General features: G+C 57.1%; 5 protein-coding genes across 5 annotated transcripts; 3 read left to right on the forward strand and 2 right to left on the reverse strand.

Moving 5' to 3' along the window:
* Positions 1 to 3324: 3324 nt before the first annotated feature.
* SPSK_03442 (chitinase) lies at positions 3325 to 4488 on the forward strand (the record flags this gene model as incomplete). The annotated part of the gene is made up of 2 exons (XM_016730280.1): positions 3325 to 3498; positions 3586 to 4488. 2 exons carry the CDS (start codon positions 3325 to 3327, stop codon positions 4486 to 4488), a joined length of 1077 nt encoding a protein of 358 aa, XP_016585067.1.
* Positions 4489 to 7013: 2525 nt separating this feature from the next.
* SPSK_03032 (uncharacterized protein) lies at positions 7014 to 9813 on the forward strand (the record flags this gene model as incomplete). The annotated part of the gene is made up of 2 exons (XM_016729876.1): positions 7014 to 7056; positions 7133 to 9813. The coding sequence occupies 2 exons, from the start codon at positions 7014 to 7016 to the stop codon at positions 9811 to 9813; spliced, it is 2724 nt and encodes a 907-aa protein (XP_016585068.1).
* A 958-nt stretch (positions 9814 to 10771) lies between these two features.
* On the forward strand, positions 10772 to 13011 carry SPSK_03121 (heat shock 70kDa protein 1/8; the record flags this gene model as incomplete). The annotated part of the gene is made up of 4 exons (XM_016729962.1): positions 10772 to 10814; positions 10973 to 11150; positions 11226 to 12296; positions 12459 to 13011. 4 exons carry the CDS (start codon positions 10772 to 10774, stop codon positions 13009 to 13011), a joined length of 1845 nt encoding a protein of 614 aa, XP_016585069.1.
* A 547-nt stretch (positions 13012 to 13558) lies between these two features.
* SPSK_03606 (uncharacterized protein) lies at positions 13559 to 14302 on the reverse strand (the record flags this gene model as incomplete). The annotated part of the gene is made up of 2 exons (XM_016730443.1): positions 13559 to 14196; positions 14248 to 14302. The coding sequence occupies 2 exons, from the start codon at positions 14300 to 14302 to the stop codon at positions 13559 to 13561; spliced, it is 693 nt and encodes a 230-aa protein (XP_016585070.1).
* A 1565-nt stretch (positions 14303 to 15867) lies between these two features.
* SPSK_10508 (transcription elongation factor SPT5) lies at positions 15868 to 19427 on the reverse strand (the record flags this gene model as incomplete). Its single annotated transcript, XM_016736894.1, has 2 exons — positions 15868 to 18873; positions 18948 to 19427. 2 exons carry the CDS (start codon positions 19425 to 19427, stop codon positions 15868 to 15870), a joined length of 3486 nt encoding a protein of 1161 aa, XP_016585071.1.
* Positions 19428 to 19488: the final 61 nt, after the last annotated feature.

The following is a 19488-nucleotide window of genomic DNA, read 5'->3' on the forward strand; positions in this document are numbered from 1 at the left end:
TTCTCTCTCTCTCTCTTTATTTTTTTCCCCTTTTTTGCACTACTATTCCTTCTTTCCTTTGCATCGTCGATTTCTTTACTATTGCCGAGAATGTTCTTGATTTCTAAAAGTTGTGTGATGTTTTCGTCCCCGTTTACCTTTGCATCGTTCCTTGAATTTCCCGCAACGATTTGACCCTTTTGTCTTCATCCCACCTCTTTGGCCTCCAAACCGACTAATGCAAAGCTTTGCCAACGCATCGGCGTCCATGCAGCCAATATGCAGCCAGCATGCAAGACGTCTGCAGTAGCAGATGCTGCAGCAAAATTCAAATAAGAATTGGCCCCCAGACCATATCCGTGGCAACCTCCGCGACGTGCATAAGTCGGAGAAATGAAGTGCTCATAGGACGGTTTTGTTTATGTTTTTTTTTCTTTTAATAATAATGAAGAAACAAATAACAGCGCGGCAGCGGCCAACACAGAGATCGTGTATGACAACGAAGCCGTGGTCGGTCATGCCGTGACTCCGCACTGTCCGTGCCTCTGGGTAAACGGTTGGAGAACTCTGAAGGGAAACAGGGAAAAAGAAAATTAAATCACGAATCAAAATCAAAACACATGTGACATCGTGACAACACACCGCGGGAAAATGCCACTGCTCGGCAACTTGACCGAAGACAAGTCTGGGCAACTGGGCCGTAGTTCAAAAAAGGACGAGAGACAAAAAATAGTAGTCTTGAGCCTTGATCTTCCTCCTTTATTTGTTTTAGCTTCTTCTTTTCTTTTTGTCGCTCTCCCTATTTACCACCTCTCGTATTCCCTCTATTCGTCCTTTTCTTCGAGTGGTCGATCCCGCGTGTGCTTGTTGTCGTGTCGTGCCTCGTCGTGTCGTGCCTTGTGTTGTCGTTGGGTGGTGCCAAGTATTCAAGACGCTCTTCCTTTCTCCTTGGACCGCGCTGCCGAACCCGGCCACGACAAACAAACGCGACCCGGCAGGTGCCGCGATGGACGTAGAGCGCGGGACGAGCTGGCCACGGGGCTTTTGTTTTGGCAAATGGTAACACAAGACAAAGCAAAAGATTTATGCACAGGTGGAAGACGTAGGACACAGGGAAGAAGTACTGATTCAAGACGGCTTGGGAACGGGATTTGACCTGGGATCTGCAGTGGAGGAACATGTAGCGGTCAGAGTTTTGCTGGCGGAGAAGATCAATTCGAACGGTTCGACTGAAGAGGCATTTTCCTTTTTTTTTCATCCTTCTTCCTTCATCTGTCTCACCATTCCGTGCCCGATCCACATGCCCCCGATGCCTGCCAGTGGTTTCTTCCCAAACAACGATGGCGTTGTGGATCGCATGGTTCGGGATCACTAGCGACCGTTGGGATGTTGGGACCGTCGAAAAACACACGAGAAACTGCCCGTTAGCGGGATAGCGGGCCTTGGATGGACCAAGTTGAGTTCGTCTTTTGACCACACCTCGCCCTCACCGACAAAACGGACAAGGACAGGGGAGCGAGAGAAAAGGCAAACGACACCAAGAACAAGGGAGACAATCAAGAAAATACGAAACAAAACAGACGTGGTCTTTAGGCAATTCATTCAAGGGGGCCGCAAAGGGTCCGCAGAGGCCCGCAGAGGCCCGCGAACAGCTACAAGCAACAACATGTCACCATGTGGCCATTGCTCACGAGCGGCCTGTCAAAGTCCCATTCACGTTGGCCACGGCAGACGATGCGGCAGGCGGTGTCTCGGCCGCGGGTTGGTATTTGTACAAACAGAAGAGGGACAAGACGCCAAGCGGCGAGACGGCGGCAATGAATGCAACTGCAGCCTGTTCTTGGGCCGTGCGAGCCGAAGGCAGGTGGGCAGAGAAGGCAGAAGGGGGGCAGGGAGAAGGAACGGAAAAAAGACACAAAAAAGAAGCATGGACAAGAGGCACAAAATAAGAGGACAGCCCAAGACGCAGAGCGGGAAAATGACGGAAAGGCTGGCACGGTAGCATCCATGTCGTGTATGCTTCTATGCTTCTCTTTGTTGTATTTGTTTGTGTCCTCGTCGTCATGCAATCTGGCCTGTCCGTTGTTACGTGCATGTGAGGTGCATGCAGCAGAGACTTGGGTTTCTTTGTCTTTTTTTTTTTTTTTTTTTTTTTTTTTAGGCCGCATTGCTTATTTTGTCTTTCCTGTCCTTCTTCTTGCTTTGCTCCGTCTGCGCAATGACATGCAGGGCCCACTACCCCGCCCGTTTACGACGTGGTGCGCGTTAGTGGGTTGGCCGCATCGTGCAGGCGTGAAAGAAAAGATAACCGTTGCTATTTTATGGAGCAATTCCTGTCTTCCTCAGTCCCTGTACTCTGGAAAAAATAAGAATAACCCGAACAAATCAATCCGAACCAAACTTTTCGACCTTTAGCAGTTTGCCACGCGAGGATTGAAAGCTGTCAAACCATGGTGGGTAAAAGTCGATAAAAATCGATAAAAATCGATAAAAAAGAGCAAAAAAAGGGAAATAAAAGAAAATAATAAAACCAATAAACAGAAATAAAAAAGGAGAGAGTGGACAGCTCGCCCTCAACTCAACCTAATGCGCATGACGGACTTGTTGAAATCTCTCACAACGCGAATTGCCAAAGTCCAAAGCTCCACCAGAAGGACGGTCACCAAAACAAAGTCATAAATCAAAGTTTCTTTTAATTATTTATTTACTCTAGTTTTGATCCGTCTCGGTACCTCCACCTCGAGGCGACGTAGGCCCGGCTCCACCGTCTCGTCTCGTCCGCCAGCCGTCCTCGTGCCTTTTGTCTACCAGCCTGCTGTTTGTACCTGTGTGTCCTCGTCCCATTCGTCCAACTTTGTTTCGTATTTCCGGAACGGGCCATTTCCTGTGTAAGTGCTTTTTTCCTCTCTCTTTTTGTTTTTCTCCGTCTTCCCACCCCTCCACGGCCACGAAACATCCACCCCTACCCTTCCCTGTCGTTTGTTTTTTATTTCCTCGTCTCTTCCTCCTGCGTTTTAAACTCTTTCCTTTCTCTTTCTCCGTTTTCTCCTCTCTCTTCCCTGTATTTTTATTTCCTGTTTCTCTTTTTTTAGTCTCAAACACCAACCCCAACGGCCACCATGTGTTGGCACAGCCCCTTGTCCGTCCGTTCCTTTCCTCTCCAGACCTTGCCGTACCGCGGCCTCGGGTAAGGGGACTGCATCTCTGCTCACCGACTGGGTGAGATACAAGGATATACAAGACCTGATTAGAATATAAATACGAATACATACGAATACATACGATAAAGACGCATCACCTTGCATCGATTCCACCTTCTTTCGTCAGACTCCCCAACCGTTCACCATGTCCTCGTCGCGCAGACATCGACCGAGCCGGTCGAACATTATGTTCACCAACGCCGTCTACTTTCCCAACTACGCGGTCTACAACGGCGACACGCCGGCCCAGCTCAACTACAGCTGCATCAGCCTGGTCTACTACGCCTTTGCCAAAGTCACCGAGGCCGGGCATATCATGGTAGGTCTTGGCTTCGAAGCATTTGTTTCTGATTTGTTACCTTTTTTTTCTAAAAAAAAAAAAAAAGACTGACAATGTCGTGTCCAGCTGGGTGATGAATGGGCTGATGCCACGGTCGCTTGTGACGGCGCACGCGGCGCTGTCGGCTCGTTGCTGCACCTCAAACAACAACACCCGCACCTGCAGGTCGTTCTCTCCGTCGGCGGCAACGCCTCCACGCCCTTTTACCCGTCCGTCGCCGCCAGCCCTGTGTTACGAGACAACTTTGCCCGCTCTGCCCTCGGCCTGATCGAAGCCTCGGGCCTCGACGGCATCGACATCAGCTGGACCTTTCCGTCGGATCCCCAGCAGGCCGCCGACTTTGTGTCGCTGCTCGCCCAGATCCGCATGCACTTTGGCGAAGACCGCTACTACCTGACGGCCACGCTGCCCGCCAGCACCAACGACCTGGCCGCCTACGACCTCGTCCAGATCGCCAACTGCGTCGACCTCGTCAACCTCGCCGCCTACGACCTCTACGGCAGCTGGTCCCCCCGCGCCGGCCACCATGCGCAGCTGTATGCGGTCGGCAAGGACGAGCCCTCGGGCGCCTCGTCGGTGCAGTTCCTCATGGCCAACGGCATGCCCGCCAAGAAGATCCTCGTGGGTGTGCCCCTGTACGGCCGTTCCTTTGTCGGGCCCCACACCACGGGTCCCGGCCACAAGTTTGTCAGCGTCGCCCCGGAGGGCAGCGACGGCACATTTGAGTATCGCGACCTCCCGCGCCCGCAAACACGCGAACACGTCGACAAGCGCGTCGTGGCCGCCCAGTGCGTGGGCGGCGACGGCGGCTTTGTCAGCTACGACAACCCGGACACGGTGCGCATCAAGGCCACCTTTTGCAAGCAAAAGTCGCTCGGCGGCATGTTTTACTGGGGCGCCCCGTTTGACAGCAAGGACAGCAAACGGAGTCTCATTGCGACGGGTTTCCGAACGCTTCATGGGTCGTGACGCAGCGGCGGACGAAAGAAAGTATATATCTCAAACAACGGAGCATACGGTGTTGCATTTGGACTGGATAGCATTAGCATTTTTGGATTTGTTTCCTTTTTTTTGCATTTTTTGCATTTTTTTTGCATTTATTCGTCTTTTACAGTACCTACATTACATTGCAACGACATTATGACCACTCTCTTTCTGTTTCATAACACTCCATAGCATTACATATCTTTGCATAGCAGCCATGGCACAATGAGCATATACGGATGGGTGGATTGGGTTATCGCACATCTATCTTTTACGGTTTCTCGTTCATTATTTCCTTATGTTGGGTGGTTGGTCAAATACATGTGCTCTTTTGCTCCTCTTCGTTTTCAGTCCTCTTTGCCTATTTTCCACTTGCGGACATGACAGCTGCGGGATGACGCCATAACCAACCAGCACCCCGAGACACCGGATCTCGCTCAGCGAATCGCTTACTGGAAAGTCTTGTTTTTTGTTGCGTTGAATTTTCAGTATCTTACGATCGTGGCCATTTTCTTGACGATTTTCTTCTTTTCTTCTATTTTATGTACCGCGCCAGGGTCCGTTTGGCAGATCGAAAGACATTCGACGACAGACAAACGAGAATCTGACAACACATCGGCGGTGGCCAGTTGGGAGGGGGAGCTTGATTTTGTTGGCAAGTCGCCGATATGGGCCGACAAAACGCCCCTCGTTTGCCAGGTTCGTTGGCAGGTTGCAGAAAAGGATGCGTCGCGGGATAAATGGGCAGGCAGGCTGGCTTGCACACTTGATCGGGCATATCTGCAGTCATCTCTGCGCTGCGCAATGTCCGTCCAGCTAGCGAGGCTAGCTACGATGTACGAACTGCTACTACGACCCTAGGCAGCCTAGGCAAGCATGTACATGGTGTGCAGCGGGAAGCCTGACGCCGAGAAAGGGAGGGGTGTAGAAACAACAAAAAGAACAAAATAAAAAGTGACGGAGGACATGCGTTGGCAGGAAAATACTTTTCTTTCGGTGCCTGGTTCAACGGCCGATTAATTACCACGTCGGGCAACAAGAGTCTCAGACAGGGTCAATCTTGGGCTTTTGTCTTCCTTGTCCTCTCAGAGCACAGAGCCTTTGCCTTCTTCCTTTTTCCGTCTCACGTCAACGGGCGCAAACCTCGACCGCTCTTTTGAATTATGGTCACAGGACGAACGCTGTCTGCCTGTGCCCTGGAGCGACTACGGACACTACAGGGACTACTGTCGCTAATAGATGCAGCAGGTCGACGGCGTTTGCGTCTGTGTGCGCCTCGCGTCTGCGCGTCTGTGCTTTGAGCGGTGGGTTTGAGGTGGGTGTGGAGAAAAAACGGCTGGGTGAAGACAGGAGAATCGGAAGAAGAGTCGGAAGAAGCAAAGGCGTTTGAGACAAAATCAAAACAATTTCAACTGAAAAGCACCCCAGGCCGCTGTGTCTTCTTATCTCTTCACTTTGCAGAGGAGACCATGTTCTTCTCTGGAATAGAGCTCTTGGATGGACCAGGACCAGCCCCCTTTGACTACTTTAGTAAAAATAAATGAAAATACGGTGAAGACAGGACACGTAAAACAAGGAGCGACGTCGACAACTTGGTGGTGGCTGCAATTTAGCGATTTAGTGTCGGAGTATACCCGCCAAGGACAACTTCCTAAACGGGAAACTTTTAGTTGTTCGTTTGGGGACAAGCAGAGCTGCATCAAAAGAGTACAATGATTCCTGGGATGCGAACATCCTGTGGACTCTTGCTGTATACGGCGACTTAAGAAAGACAGCAGCGATGTTGCACGTTGTTTCTATCTTTCATCATGTATATTGATCTTTAATTTTTTTTTTTAATTACAGCACAAAATAAACTATTCAAATTCAAAACGTAAACAATAACAGCAATAAGCTGGTAATTAGTGGCTACACAGTACTAGATAAATAAAAAAGTAAATTAACTACGCATGAATTATCCTCAGGTGTCCTGAGCCGAACTAAGCCTGCCATAATGTCGTTGTTAGTTGTCAACTGAAGTCAATAACTTACACCGCCGGCCCACGTGATCCACCAGAATTGTGGCGTTCTGGTCCACCGCCTTCCCGTTTCAACATCCACCCCTAAAGCTCTAGCAGTAGGACATACCGTTGGCGGCAGGCGCGAAACACCGTCGTGGCTTCTGTGGTAGGTACGCCATCCGCGCCTCCCGTCCAAGAGCTCCAGACAGCTGCTTCGGACGACACATCAACACATCCACGCATTCTGGCATCACTCTGGCATCATTCTAGTATCTATGACACAAGCAACGCCGGCAATCGCTGACAACTCGCCTTCCTATTCATCCGACGGCCTCGGCTTCTGCTGCCCTCCTGTCGCCCCTGGCACCTTACCCCCATTCCCGACGCCCGGAATCTCCACGCACCCAAGTCCCAAGCAGTGACGCTGGCCTTGATCACAGGCGAGCGGCAGTTGGCGCGGCCTCAAGTTGAAGGGGAAGGGCCAGGGCCCTTTCTGAACAACCGCCCACCATGAGCGGAAGCACAGCGGTCGAGTCGTCGTCGCTCGACGCAGGTGAGTTGCTGCGCGGCCACCACACACCTCATCCAGTACCAAGCTGGGCTAACCTTTTGTTTTTTCTTGACCCCAGCCGACTACGACCCGGCCGACCACCTCAACATGCTCTTCAGCCACCCGTCGACGCTCGGGTCGCTGTCGGCCGTGTCCCGGCGGCTCCGCACCCACAACGCTGACCTGGCCAGCACCATCGCCGCGCTCGAAACGGCCCAGGCTTACGCGCCGAACTCGTCGCTCGACCGCATGCAAACCGCCCAGGCCGAGCTGGCGTCGGTGTTTGCGCGCATCGAGGACGTCCGCCGCCGTGCCGTCCAGACCGAAGAGGACATCACCCACATGACAGCCGACATCAAGCGCCTCGACGGCACAAAACGCAACCTCACCGTGTCCATGACCGCCCTTAAGCGCCTGCAGATGCTCACCACCGCCTACGAGCAGCTGCGCACCCTCGCCCGCAGCCGCCAGTACCGCGAGTGCGCCGGCCTCCTGCAGGCCGTGCTGCAGCTCATGCGCCACTTTAACAGCTACCGGTCCATTGAACAGATCGCCGTGCTGAGCCGCGGCGTCGGCGATCTGCAGCGCGACCTTCTCGAGCAAGTCTGCGAGGACTTTGAGATGGCCTTCACCAAGGGCGAGGTGAGCGCCCGCCGCGGCATGCTCGTCGAGGCGTGCCTGGTCATGGACGCGCTCGGCGACCAGGCCCGCGCACGACTCGTGACGTGGTATGTGAACACCGAGCTGCGCGAGTACCGCCAGGTCTTTCGCGGCAACGACGAGGCCGGCAACCTCGACAACATTGGACGCCGCTACGCCTGGTTCCGCCGCATGATTGCCACCCACGAGGAGGAGCACGCCGCGCTCTTCCCGCCGCACTGGCGCGTCAACGAGACGCTGGCCTCGAGTTTCTGCGACGGCACGCGCGACGACTTCAAAGGCATCTTGGAGAGGAGCATGCGCCGCCCCGACGGCGCCGGCAAGATTGACGTCAACCTGCTGCTGAGCTGCCTTCAAGAAACCCTTGATTTTGAGCAGTGGCTCGAGCGCCGCTTCGCGGCGGCGGCGGCCACCAGCGACAAGCAGCCGCGCGCGAGCATCGACACCCTGAGCTCCGCCGACGAGCGCACGCAGACGTTTATGGGGTCGATATCGGCGGCCTTTGAACCCTATCTGAGCCTCTGGGTCGACTCGCAGGACCGCAGCCTCGCCGCCCTCATCCCGCGCTACCGCAGCCAGAGCCTGGTCGCTGCCGACGAAGAGTTTACGCCCGAGAGCATTGCGCCCTCCGCCCTCGACCTGTTCCACGTCTACAAGGTCACCCTGTCCCAGTGTGCCAAGCTGTCCACGGGCGAGCGGCTTCTGGACCTGTCGAATATCCTGTCCAAATACCTGGACGAGTACGCCCAGCAGGTGCTGCTGCACGCGCTGCGGTTGCCGACACAGGCGCCGCCGGCCGCCGCCACCGCGCACCAGCAGCAGCAGCAGCATGCGGCCCTGCTCGCCGCGGCCGTGGCCGCGCCGCTCCACGACGTCGTGGTGGTGATGAACACGGCGGATTTCTGGAACAAGAACACGACGCAGCTCGAAGAGAACATCCGCAAGCGCATCGACGCCGAGCTGGCCGACCGCGTCGACCTGTCGGCGCAGGCGGACGCCTTCCTGGGCGTCGCCAGCAACGCCGTCCAGGCGCTCGTGCGCAAGGTCGAGGCCGACTGCGAGCCCGCGTGGCGCGAGATGCGCAACACCAACTGGAGCCGCATGGAGGGCGTCAGCGACCACAGCTCCTACGTATCCGAGCTCATCAAGATTGTCGACGAGCGCGCCAAGGCCATCCTGGGCGTCGTCGCCAAGCCCCAGTACGCCCGCGCCTTTTGCGACCACCTCGTCGAGTCGCTGGCGACGGCGTTTCTCACCAACATTGTCCAGTGCCGGCCCGTCTCCGAGGTCGCCGCCGAGCAGATGCTGCTGGACAAGTACACGCTCACAAAGTCCTTTGAGAATCTGCTGGCCCACTTCCACGCGTCGTCGTCCGCCGGCGGCACCCACAGCGCCGCCTCGGCCAGCTTCGCCAAGCGTGTCAGCACCACCATGGGCCGCGTCGACCCCCTGCTCAAGACGCTGCAGGTCCAGCCCTCGCCGCCCGAGGGTCTGGTCCAGGCCTACCTGATCCACGTGGCCGACCGCTCCGACTCCAACTTCCGCAAGATCCTCGACATCAAGGGCGTCCGCAAGCAGGACCAGCCCCACCTTCTCGAGCTCTTTGTCATCCACCGCGACAGCCCCAGCGCCACCGGCCGCCAGCTCGTGGCCAGCTCGGCGTTGTTGACGCCCCTGCTGAACCAGTCCGGCTTTGGCGGCTTTGGCGCCGGCGGCGCAGCATCGTCTCTTCCTGCCGCCGCTGGCACCTCCTCGGCTGTGGGTGTGGGTGGTGCCGCCACGCGCTTCGACGCGACCAGCCTCGGCGAGAAGCTGCTCAACGCCGCCCGCGACGCTGGTTCCAGCTCCGGTCTGGGCCTCGGCATTGTCAGCGGGGCCAACGGGCCCGCCGCCGCTGGCGGCAGCAGTGGCAGTGGCCATGGTCTGACCGTCGCCAGCCCGTCAGACGGCGGGGCCCCTGAAAAGGCCACCATCAACGAAAACCTCAAAAACATTGGCAAGTTTTTCCGCCGCGACATTGGCGGCATCGGCGGTCTGGGCGCCCGCTTTGGTAAGCGGGACATTACGCCCACCGGCCAGAGCGAGGATGGATCTAGGTAGTCTCGGTAGGCATCCGGAACAGCCAGGCGGTGCCTCTGTCGGTTCTTTTTTGTATTGTATCAGTATCCAGCAAGCATAGAGCGTCTGTTTGAAATACCAATGGTTTACGAGATGGCGAAGCGGTCATCGAGGTGGAAGTGTGGCCGTGACGCGATATCACGTGATATGAACTTGTGAATCAGGCACATTGCAACGGCCCAAAGTTGATGCCAGGACAAGCCATTTGACGATCATCAGCGTGTTGTAAGATATCAGTTCTCTAGCCACTCACAAACGCCGACAAAGGCTCGTCGTGGTACTATTTGTGCAGCACTCCGGAATCACGATTGAGATGCAGGTTACGAACTGCTTTTGGCACAATCACGTGCCGCCGCGTCAAGAGCGGTGAGGCACACGGCTGTTGAAATAGTGGTACCCTGGTGAAGCCGTTCGCTCCTGCCATGCTGGACAGGACCCCTGCCAGCCAATCAGCGTCGGATCGTGTCGGCCCATGGCCCGCCATTCGGACCTCAGCGTCTCTCCCAACTAAGAAGGAACATTATTCTGCCGAGCACCGGCAGAAAGCCAGTGGGCGGTCAGGGTGGGCTGGCACAGCAGCGCTCAAACATTTTTTTGCCCCACGTTGCGGGACGAGAAAGCAGAGAAAAAAACTGCTTTAGCTCCAAAAAGACAAAAGAAAAAAAAAAAATTGGAGGCGGCAATGGACATTGGGTTTTGCTGGGCAACAGGCCAAAACAACAGAGAAAAAAAGTTTCTGCTCTCCGCCAACCACCTTTTTGCACCCAGCAGAAACAGCAGAAAGTCTCAATTCCGTCCCCTCCCCCAGGTCCAACTTTTCATTCGGTTGCTTCCTCCCTTTTTCTCACTCTTCTGATTTCTCCCTTCTTTCTCTCCCCTTCACCTCTCTTTTTTTCCTTACTGAATTTCTCATCCAAATTCCTCCCAACCTCAAATCAAGATGGCCGAAGAAGTCTACGACGGTGCGATCGGTATCGATCTGGGTATGTTGTTTTTTGTTCTTGTCGTCGTCGCCACCGCTTTTGTCCCATCGTCGTAATCGACGACCTCAACCTCGTTCTCGATGTCGACGTCTTGGTTGATATCGCTGGCAGGCATCCTCTCCGTCGTCATTCGTCCACATCTAACTCGCTCTCCACAGGCACCACCTACTCGTGCGTTGCCACCTACGAGGGCAGCAATGTCGAGATCATTGCCAACGAGCAGGGTAGCTTCACCACCCCTTCGTTCGTTTCCTTCACCGAGGAGGAGCGCCTGATCGGCGAGGCCGCCAAGAACCAGGCGGCCATGAACCCGGCCAACACGGTCTTCGATGTCAAGTAGGTTCACACTGGATGCGGGTTGGTGGGGTATACTGCTGTCCTGCCATCACATCCGCTAACACGCTGGTTCAGGCGCCTGATCGGCCGGAGATTCGACGACCCGACGGTCAAGAAGGACGTTGAGTCGTGGCCTTTCAAGGTCATCGACGAGGAGGGCAACCCCAAGGTGCAGGTCGAGTACCTGGGCAGCACGCACACGTTCTCGCCGCAGGAGATCTCGGCCATGGTCCTGACCAAGATGAAGGAGATTGCCGAGGTCAAGATCGGCAAGAAGGTCGAGAAGGCTGTCATCACGGTCCCGGCCTACTTCAACGACAACCAGCGCCAGTCGACCAAGGACGCCGGTGCCATTGCGGGCCTCAACGTCCTGCGCATCATCAACGAGCCCACCGCCGCTGCCATTGCCTACGGTCTGGGCTCGGGCAAGTCCGCCAAGGAGCGCAACGTCCTGATCTACGATCTGGGCGGCGGCACGTTCGATGTCTCGCTGCTGAACATCCAGGGCGGCGTCTTCACCGTCAAGGCCACGGCGGGCGACACCCATCTGGGCGGCCAGGACTTTGACACCAACCTGCTCGAGCACTGCAAGAAGGACTTTGCCCGCAAGACGAAGAAGGACCTGGGCAACGACGCCCGCGCCCTGCGCCGTCTGCGCACGGCGTGCGAGCGTGCCAAGCGCACGCTGTCCAGCGGCACCCAGGCCACCATTGAGATCGACTCGCTCTTTGACGGCGAGGACTTCTCGCTGCAGATCACCCGCGCCCGCTTCGAGGAGCTGAACAGCACCGCCTTCAAGGGCACCCTCGACCCCGTCGCCCAGGTCCTCAAGGACGCCGCTATCGAGAAGGGCGCCGTCGACGAGATTGTCCTGGTCGGTGGCTCCACCCGCATCCCCCGCATCCAGAAGCTGCTGAGCGACTTCTTCAACGGCAAGAAGCTCGAGAAGAGCATCAACCCCGACGAGGCCGTCGCCTACGGCGCCGCCGTCCAGGCCGGCATCCTGTCGGGCAAGGCCACCTCGGCCGACACCGCCGACCTGCTGCTGCTCGATGTCGTCCCCCTGTCGCTGGGTGTCGCCATGGAGGGCAACATCTTTGCCCCCGTCGTGCCCCGCGGCACCACCGTGCCTACCCTGAAGAAGCGGTAAGTTCCTGCCTTTCCTATTCCCCCGGATGAGACCCACTTTTATCCAAAATGGCCCACTTTTCTTTTTTGCATCACAGCATCACGAATTTTGGGTTTTTTGCAATTCTGTCGACATTCCCCAGCTCCTTTCGTCGTTGCTAACTGCTTACAAATCAAAAGGTCATTCACTACGGTCTCAGACAACCAGGGACAAGTCAATTTCCCTGTCTATCAAGGCGAGCGCGTCAATTGCGAGGACAACACGTCGCTGGGCGAATTTACGCTGGCGCCGATCCCGCCGATGCGCGCTGGTGAGCCGGCTCTGGAGGTCGTTTTCGAGGTGGACGTCAACGGTATCCTCAAGGTGACGGCCACGGAGAAGACGTCGGGCCGCAGCGCCAACATCACGATCAGCAACTCGGTCGGCAAGCTGTCGTCGACGGAGATTGAGAAGATGATTGGCGAGGCCGAGGAGTTCAAGACCAAGGACGAGGCGTTCAGCAAGCGCTTCGAGGCCAAGCAGCAGCTGGAGTCGTACATTAGCCGCGTCGAGGACATCGTCTCGGACCCGACCCTGTCGCTGAAGCTGCGGCGCGGCCAGAAGGACAAGATCGAGCAGTCCCTGAGCGAGGCCATGGCCCAGCTCGAGATTGAGGACTCGTCCGCCGAGGACCTGAAGAAGAAGGAGCTGGCCCTCAAGAGACTCGTCACCAAGGCCATGTCCCAGCGCTAAGCGCCGGGCTTTTGGAGCCTTTGTTGAGTCGGACGGTGCGTTGGAAGCAGTTGTTGAAAGAAAAAAAAAATGGCAAGAGGCAACAAACAGTGGACCAAAACGAAACGAACTTGGTGTTTTTTTTTTTAGAATGGGAACCAAAATCCACACAAAAACGGAGCCAACTGATTTTTTTTACTAATGGCAAGTACCCAGGCCTGCACGGGAGAGGAAGACCAGAGACCAAGACGGTTGAGGGGCCGTCTGTGCAAAAAGAAAGAAGAAAAAGAGGGAGTCGAAAAAAAAGTTGACCATGACCGGGCACAAACCACGACTGGAAAACATGTATCTTATGTCGGACACGTCTTTTTTTTCTGTCTCATTTTCTTTTATATACGTCGGTGTGGGATATTTATTTGAATTTACACGCCTTACCTGTTGACTCGTGTATTGACGTGATTATATTGAATAATATTTGAATGATACTGGAAATGATACACTTAGATTCGATGTTCGCTTATGAAGATACAGTCTCTTTCCTTAAGAAACAACCAAGTCCAATCCTCCCCTAACACTTCAGAGGTGCCGGGCCGGGCGGCTTGTAGTTTGTGGGGATCGGGTAGTAAATGTTGACCACCAGCCCCGGGTCGGTCGGCTTGTAGACGCCCGGAATCGACTGCAGCCCCGTCGGCACCGACCCGCTGCCGCCCGACACCGTGAGCTGAGCGCACGAAATGTACAGCTGCGCGCCGCCCACGGCACTTGCGCTGTGCAGGCCAATGTGCTCGACCCGCAGCAGATAGTCGCCGCTCGGGATGCACTTGGGAATCGTCACGTCCAGCACGGACTTGCCCTGCGACGGCCACGTCAGGGCCGTGCCCACGGTCGGGTAGTCCTGGTAGATCTTGAACCAGACCGGGCCCGCGCCGGTCATGGACGACGCAGTCTCGCCCTCGGGCGCCTTGGCCATCCAGAACGACAGCGGGCCCGGGTGCGTCACGGACGTGGTGGCGACGTAGCTGAGCTTCTGGCCGGCGGTGACGTTGTATGTCTTGGCGCCCTCGCTGCCGCCGGCCAGCTGGTAGCAGGTCATGGCGGCCGAGGTGACGTCGGTGACGGGCCCGTTGCTCTGGAAGTTGGTCGTCTTGCGAACGTTGACCCAGTCGCCGGTCTTGACGCCGTCGATGATGGTGTTTTTGAAAACATCTGCAATGTTAGCTGCAAGTCCGGTCTCAGGCGCCTACGGTGCTGACGTACAATGGGCCTCTGCGGCGACAGACGCCAGGAGGACGAGGGCTGCGGTGACCTTCATCGTTGCTGCTTCTGCTTCTTGACGAGAAGAAATGCGGAGAAAAGAAGAAAAGAGGATACGGCGACCAGACGACGTCAGATGCAGAGAAGAGAAAGGGGAAACGACGGACAAGAGGTGCGGTTGGACTGATATTTAAATGAGAGGATGCGAGAGGATAAGAGAGTGCTCGGGCTGTGACCAGGATATTTTACATATTGGTGGCTGAATTATGGCCGCTTTCCTCCTCTTGGCCGACCCAGGAAAGAAAATGAAATAAAAGGAGCAAATAAAAAGGCACTATGTGCCGGATACTCTGGATAGGACGGCGTCATGGGACAAACAACAGTTCACCAGAGCTAGACTATATTAACTGTCATCCCCCAGGACTCGAGGTCGGACGTATATAAAAGAAAATGAGACAGAAAAAAAAGACGTGTCCGACATAAGATACATGTTTTCCAGTCGTGGTTTGTGCCCAGTCATGGTCAACTTTTTTTTCGACTCCCTCTTTTCAAGGACTCCGACACCGTGTGAAGGGTTTGAAATCTTTTGCAAATGGTTTGAAGGGGACAGTGCCTCCACGATCCTCCGTGGACCCGTAAAGGAATATGGAGAGTCTGCCACGCACGCGAGAGCCTTGTTTATTTCGCCATGGGGACGGGTGTTGAGCAAATAATAATAAAAATAAGTAAATAAAATACACGGCAGATGGACCGGGGTAAAAAGAAGGGTGCAAAAGAGTGCGCGGGCGCCAGATACTATTGATAACGGATGCCTACTATGGCCGGCTAAAAAGAAACGGAGCAAACTCGATATGTCGATGGGGAACGGGAAGGGAACGAGAGTGCACGCGGTTTCGTGTTGTTTATGTGCGGAAGAGAGTACCGAATAAAGAAGTGTGACCAGAAGATAAAAAAAAAACTTGAAGAGAGGCATGCCCGTCATATATTACCATTTCAAGGAGAGTATTCCTACGTGGGGTGAAGAACTACATAATCCCGGCGTAAATGATGGAAGGCAGCAGAAACAATGCAGTCATAAAGAATGAGCAACCCACAAACGAAAAAAGCCAAGACGAAATTTCGAAATTCGGAACACTGAGTGCGTAATACAATGGGACAAACAATTGGCCATTTGCATAAAGAAAGGTTGTGACAGAGTAGGTAGTTCTATTTTCTATTCAGTTGTTTCGGTGCGTGATGCATTTTGGTGCACCGTTCCTTTTTTTCCTCCTTGAGACGGCACCGCCGTGCCCTTTTGATCGAAGAGGGCAAGTAAATAAGTAAAAAAATAAAGCAATATGAATAAACGCCAGAGCTTTGAGAGAGAAGACAAGGAAAAAAAAAGACGAGGTGATGCAAAAAAAGAGAAGAAAAAGATAAAGTAAAGAAAGAAGAAAGCGGCGAGACCAACAACATAAAAAACGCAACAAAAAAGTAGAGACGCCCACTCAGCATACAAGCCACATTATCCTCCGTTCCGCTATCCCATTCACCAAAACCCATTTTATTGTCCCCTTCCACCCTCCCACCACGCGCGCTGATGCGCTACGCAGTCGTCGGCCACTCGCGTGCCGGCAACGCGCTCTAGTCGTCGTCGGCGTACCGCGGGCCGCTTGCAGCCGGCGTCTCGGGCGCACCGCCATATGCGGCCGGCGTTGGCGCACCGTAGTAGCCGCCCCCAGCAGCGGGCGTCGGCGCACCCGCCGCGGGTGTGGGCGCCGAGTCTGCACCCCAGCCGCCCGCCCAGCCGCCGCCCGGTGTCGGTGCACTGAGAGCCGCACCCGGCGTAGGCGCACTGTAGGCACCGGGCGTCGGCGCGTTGAGCGCCCCGGGTGTCGGCGCACTCAAACCGGCACCAGGCGTCGGCGCATCGTATCCCGCGCCGGCGGAGCCGCTGGCACCCGGTGTGTAGCCCCAGGAGTCGTTGCCGCTCGCGCCGGGCGTGGGTGCGGACACACCGTAGGCCGGCGTCTTGGAGCCCGAGCCCCATGCATCGCTGCTGCTGCCGCCTCCGCTGCCGCTGCCGCCCCATGCAGGTGTCTTGGAACCATGGCCGAAGCCGTCATACGCCGGCGTCTTCGCACCCGAGTTCCAGGCAGGTGTGCGCGAGCCTGAGCCGTACCGGCTGCCGTCGTACGGGTTGACCGTCCGTGAACCATCGGCGGCCCAAGCGGGTGTGCGCGCACCAGCCGCGTCGTTGCGGTTCCATGCCGGTGTGTGTGAAGAAGCTGTCGTCATGTTAGCTGCCGGTGACGAGAACAACAGTGTAATTATACGAGTACAGCAAAATTCAGGAGCTTGGTGTTTTGGAAACTTACCCTTGGCCATGCCCCAGGCCGGCGTCCGGTCGCCTAGACCGCCGGCCGCCGGCGTACGCCCGCCGCTCTCCCATGCCGGTGCAGGCAAGCCGTTTCTGCTGCTGCCGCCGCGACCGAAGCCGCCCGCGGCACCGCCCCGGCCACCGCGGCTGTTGATATCAATGGCACGGCCCGTCAACTTGTCCTTGAAAATCAGGTCGGCCTTGGGCACCGTCACGATCTTGCTCTTGGTGTGCAGCTCCACGCGCGCGTGCAGGTCGGTCGTGTCCTTGACGATGCCCAGCAGGCCCTTGTAGCCGCCGCGGCGGATCGTCACCGTCTGGCCGAGCGCACGGTCACGGCCCATGACGCGCTGCGGCGCCTGCATGCTGCCGGGGCCGCCCCGGCCGTTGCGCTTCAGCGCCGGGTTCATCGTGCTCAGGTCAGGCCCGCCGGCCGTCGCGCTCACACGGCCGCCCTTGGCCGCGACCGTGCTGACATTGCTGGCGCGCGCGACAAACACGCCGGCATCTTCCGTGGTCGAGTTGCTGTGCATAAACAGGTACGAGCGGTGGATGTGGAGGATCTTGCCCTGGCGCTGCATGCCGCCGTACTCCTTGACGACATCGTCGAGGCGGATCTCGGAGCCGTTGCGGTCCGCCGCCACCGCCATCTTGTTCTTGGGCAGCAAGTTGCTAATCTGCGACGGCATAATCGTGCGCTTGTCGCCGTTCTGGTCGAGCGCCACCAGCGACTCCCGGTCGATCTTGATGATGCAGCCGACCGTCGACAGGTCCAGCTGCACGAGGTCCAGCAGCGAGTACTGGCCCAGCGCGCCCTGGCCGCCCGTGTCGCTGGCCTCGCGCAGGTCCTTGCTGAAGACGGTGATTTCCGTGTTGCTCTGGTCCGTCAGCAGCGTGACGCGGTCCTCGTCAATCTTGACCACCATGCCGACGTCGTCGCGGAAGCGGCCGCCAATGACCTTGACGTGGTCGCCCGCGCGGAACCGCTTGCGCAGGCTCTTGGTCGGCGCCTCGATTGTCGTGCCGCGCAGCTCGCCCTCCGTCACGTCAATCGTGACAATGTCGCCCACAATGTTGGCGGCGCGGCCGATGACGCCCTTTTGCTCGCCCTCGTAGACCTCGACGACGTCGCCCGGCACGTACGTCACGTTGGCGTTGCTGTCCTTGAGACTGGCGGCGAGCGCCTTGAGGTCCAGGTTCTCGGTGCCGTCCTCGGCGCCCAGCGCAAACTTGGTCACCTCCTCGAGCGTCGGGTTGACGTCCTTGACGACCAGCATCTGGAGCTTGATGTCCTTGGTCAGGAAGCCGTTCTCAAAGTAGTCGCCGTTGTACGTCCACGTGTTGGGCTGCGTGTGCCCCAGGATGTTCTTGGGCCCGCGCTTGCGCGCCTCGACCTCGCTGAACAGCCGCTGCGGCGGGCGCGGGCCGGGCACGCCGGGGGGCCGCCGCGCCGCCTTACCGCCGTTGGCGCCGCCCTTGACCGCCGCCAGCTGCTCGTCGCGCACGCCGTAGTCGAGGCGCGGAATGAAGCGCACGCGCGCCTCGAGGCCGTTCTCGGTGACGTCGAGCACCTGCGCCAGGTCGCCCGAGTACTTGAGCGGCCGCCGCAGACGCACCCACGCGCCGGGCTCGAGCGTCGGCGTCTTGGTCACGCGGAACAGGTCGGGCATGTCCTTGATCTCGACCAGAATCAGGTTGTTGCGCGGGTACACGTTGAGCATGCCGTCGAGCGCCGTCATAATGTCCGTCTGGCGCAGGGCTTCCACGTAAATGTAGCCCTTCATGACGGACTGCGCGCCGCCGCGCTCAAACGCCGCCGTGATGCCCAGCTCGTCCTTGGTGCCGAGGCGCTCCTCGATGCGCTTCATGATGGAGAAGACCACCTCGCGCTCCTTGCCTTCCTTGCACCGCACGGCCCAGATGCTCGGGTCCTCGACGCTCGGCAGGAGCAGGCGGCGCGGCACGACGGCAGAGTCGCCCAGGCCCTTGGCCGGGCGGCGGTTGCCGTAGCGCTGGCGCAGGATCTCGGCCTGCTTCTCGGCGTCCAGGCTCTGCTCGAGCTCGCGGCGGCGGTCGAGCTCGCGGTGGCGGCGGTCGTCGTTCATGCGGCCGCGCTCCTCGACGTCGTCGGGGTGGGCATTGTCGATGAAGTCTCCTATCTCCTCGCCCTCCTTTTCGTCGTCCTCGCCCTCGTCCTCGTCGTCGACCTCGGCTTCGATATCGAAGAAGGCGGCCCGGCTGTCGCGCTTATGACGCTTGCGGCGGTGCCTCTGGAGACAAAAAACACGTCAGTACTACTTGTTCCGTCATCTGCCGCTTTTGTTGCGCCCAGAGCATGTCTTACCGATGACTGGACATCGTCCTCGTCTTCCTCGTCTTCGTCTTCATCTTCCTCGTCCTCTTCCTCATCCACCTCGTCATCCTCCTCGTCTTCATCGTCGTTGCGACTCCGCTTCTTTTCTCTCACGTCCGCGCCTTCGTCTTCGTCGTCGTTGTCGTTGTCGTCGACGGATCGCCGCCGTGCACCAGGGTCTGCCTTGGCGTCGTCGCCGTCTGCTTTAACGCTGCTTCCATCGTTTTCTTCGTCATCATCGTCCTGCCGGCGGCGTCGCCGCACAGTACTGTCGTCTTCATCTTCGTCGTCGTCATCACCCGCGCGCCGTGACGAGGATCCGTGGCGAGGTGCCGGGCTGGAGCTGCCAGCCTTGGGCTCAACGTCGCCGTCGTTGTCGCCCTCCTCGTCAGACATGTCGGCCGGCGCTGGGTTGAAGTTGTCGTCGTCCGACTCGGAGTCGCCGCCGTAGAGCAAGTCGCGCGTCGACATGGCGATGGCGTCGGTGTGAAAAGAACAGGAAGAAAGAAGAGGTCGAGGTAGAGAGGGTTCT

The sequence above is a fragment of the Sporothrix schenckii genome (assembly GCF_000961545.1).
Source record: "Sporothrix schenckii 1099-18 chromosome Unknown Cont47, whole genome shotgun sequence".
Taxonomy (NCBI): domain Eukaryota; kingdom Fungi; phylum Ascomycota; class Sordariomycetes; order Ophiostomatales; family Ophiostomataceae; genus Sporothrix; species Sporothrix schenckii.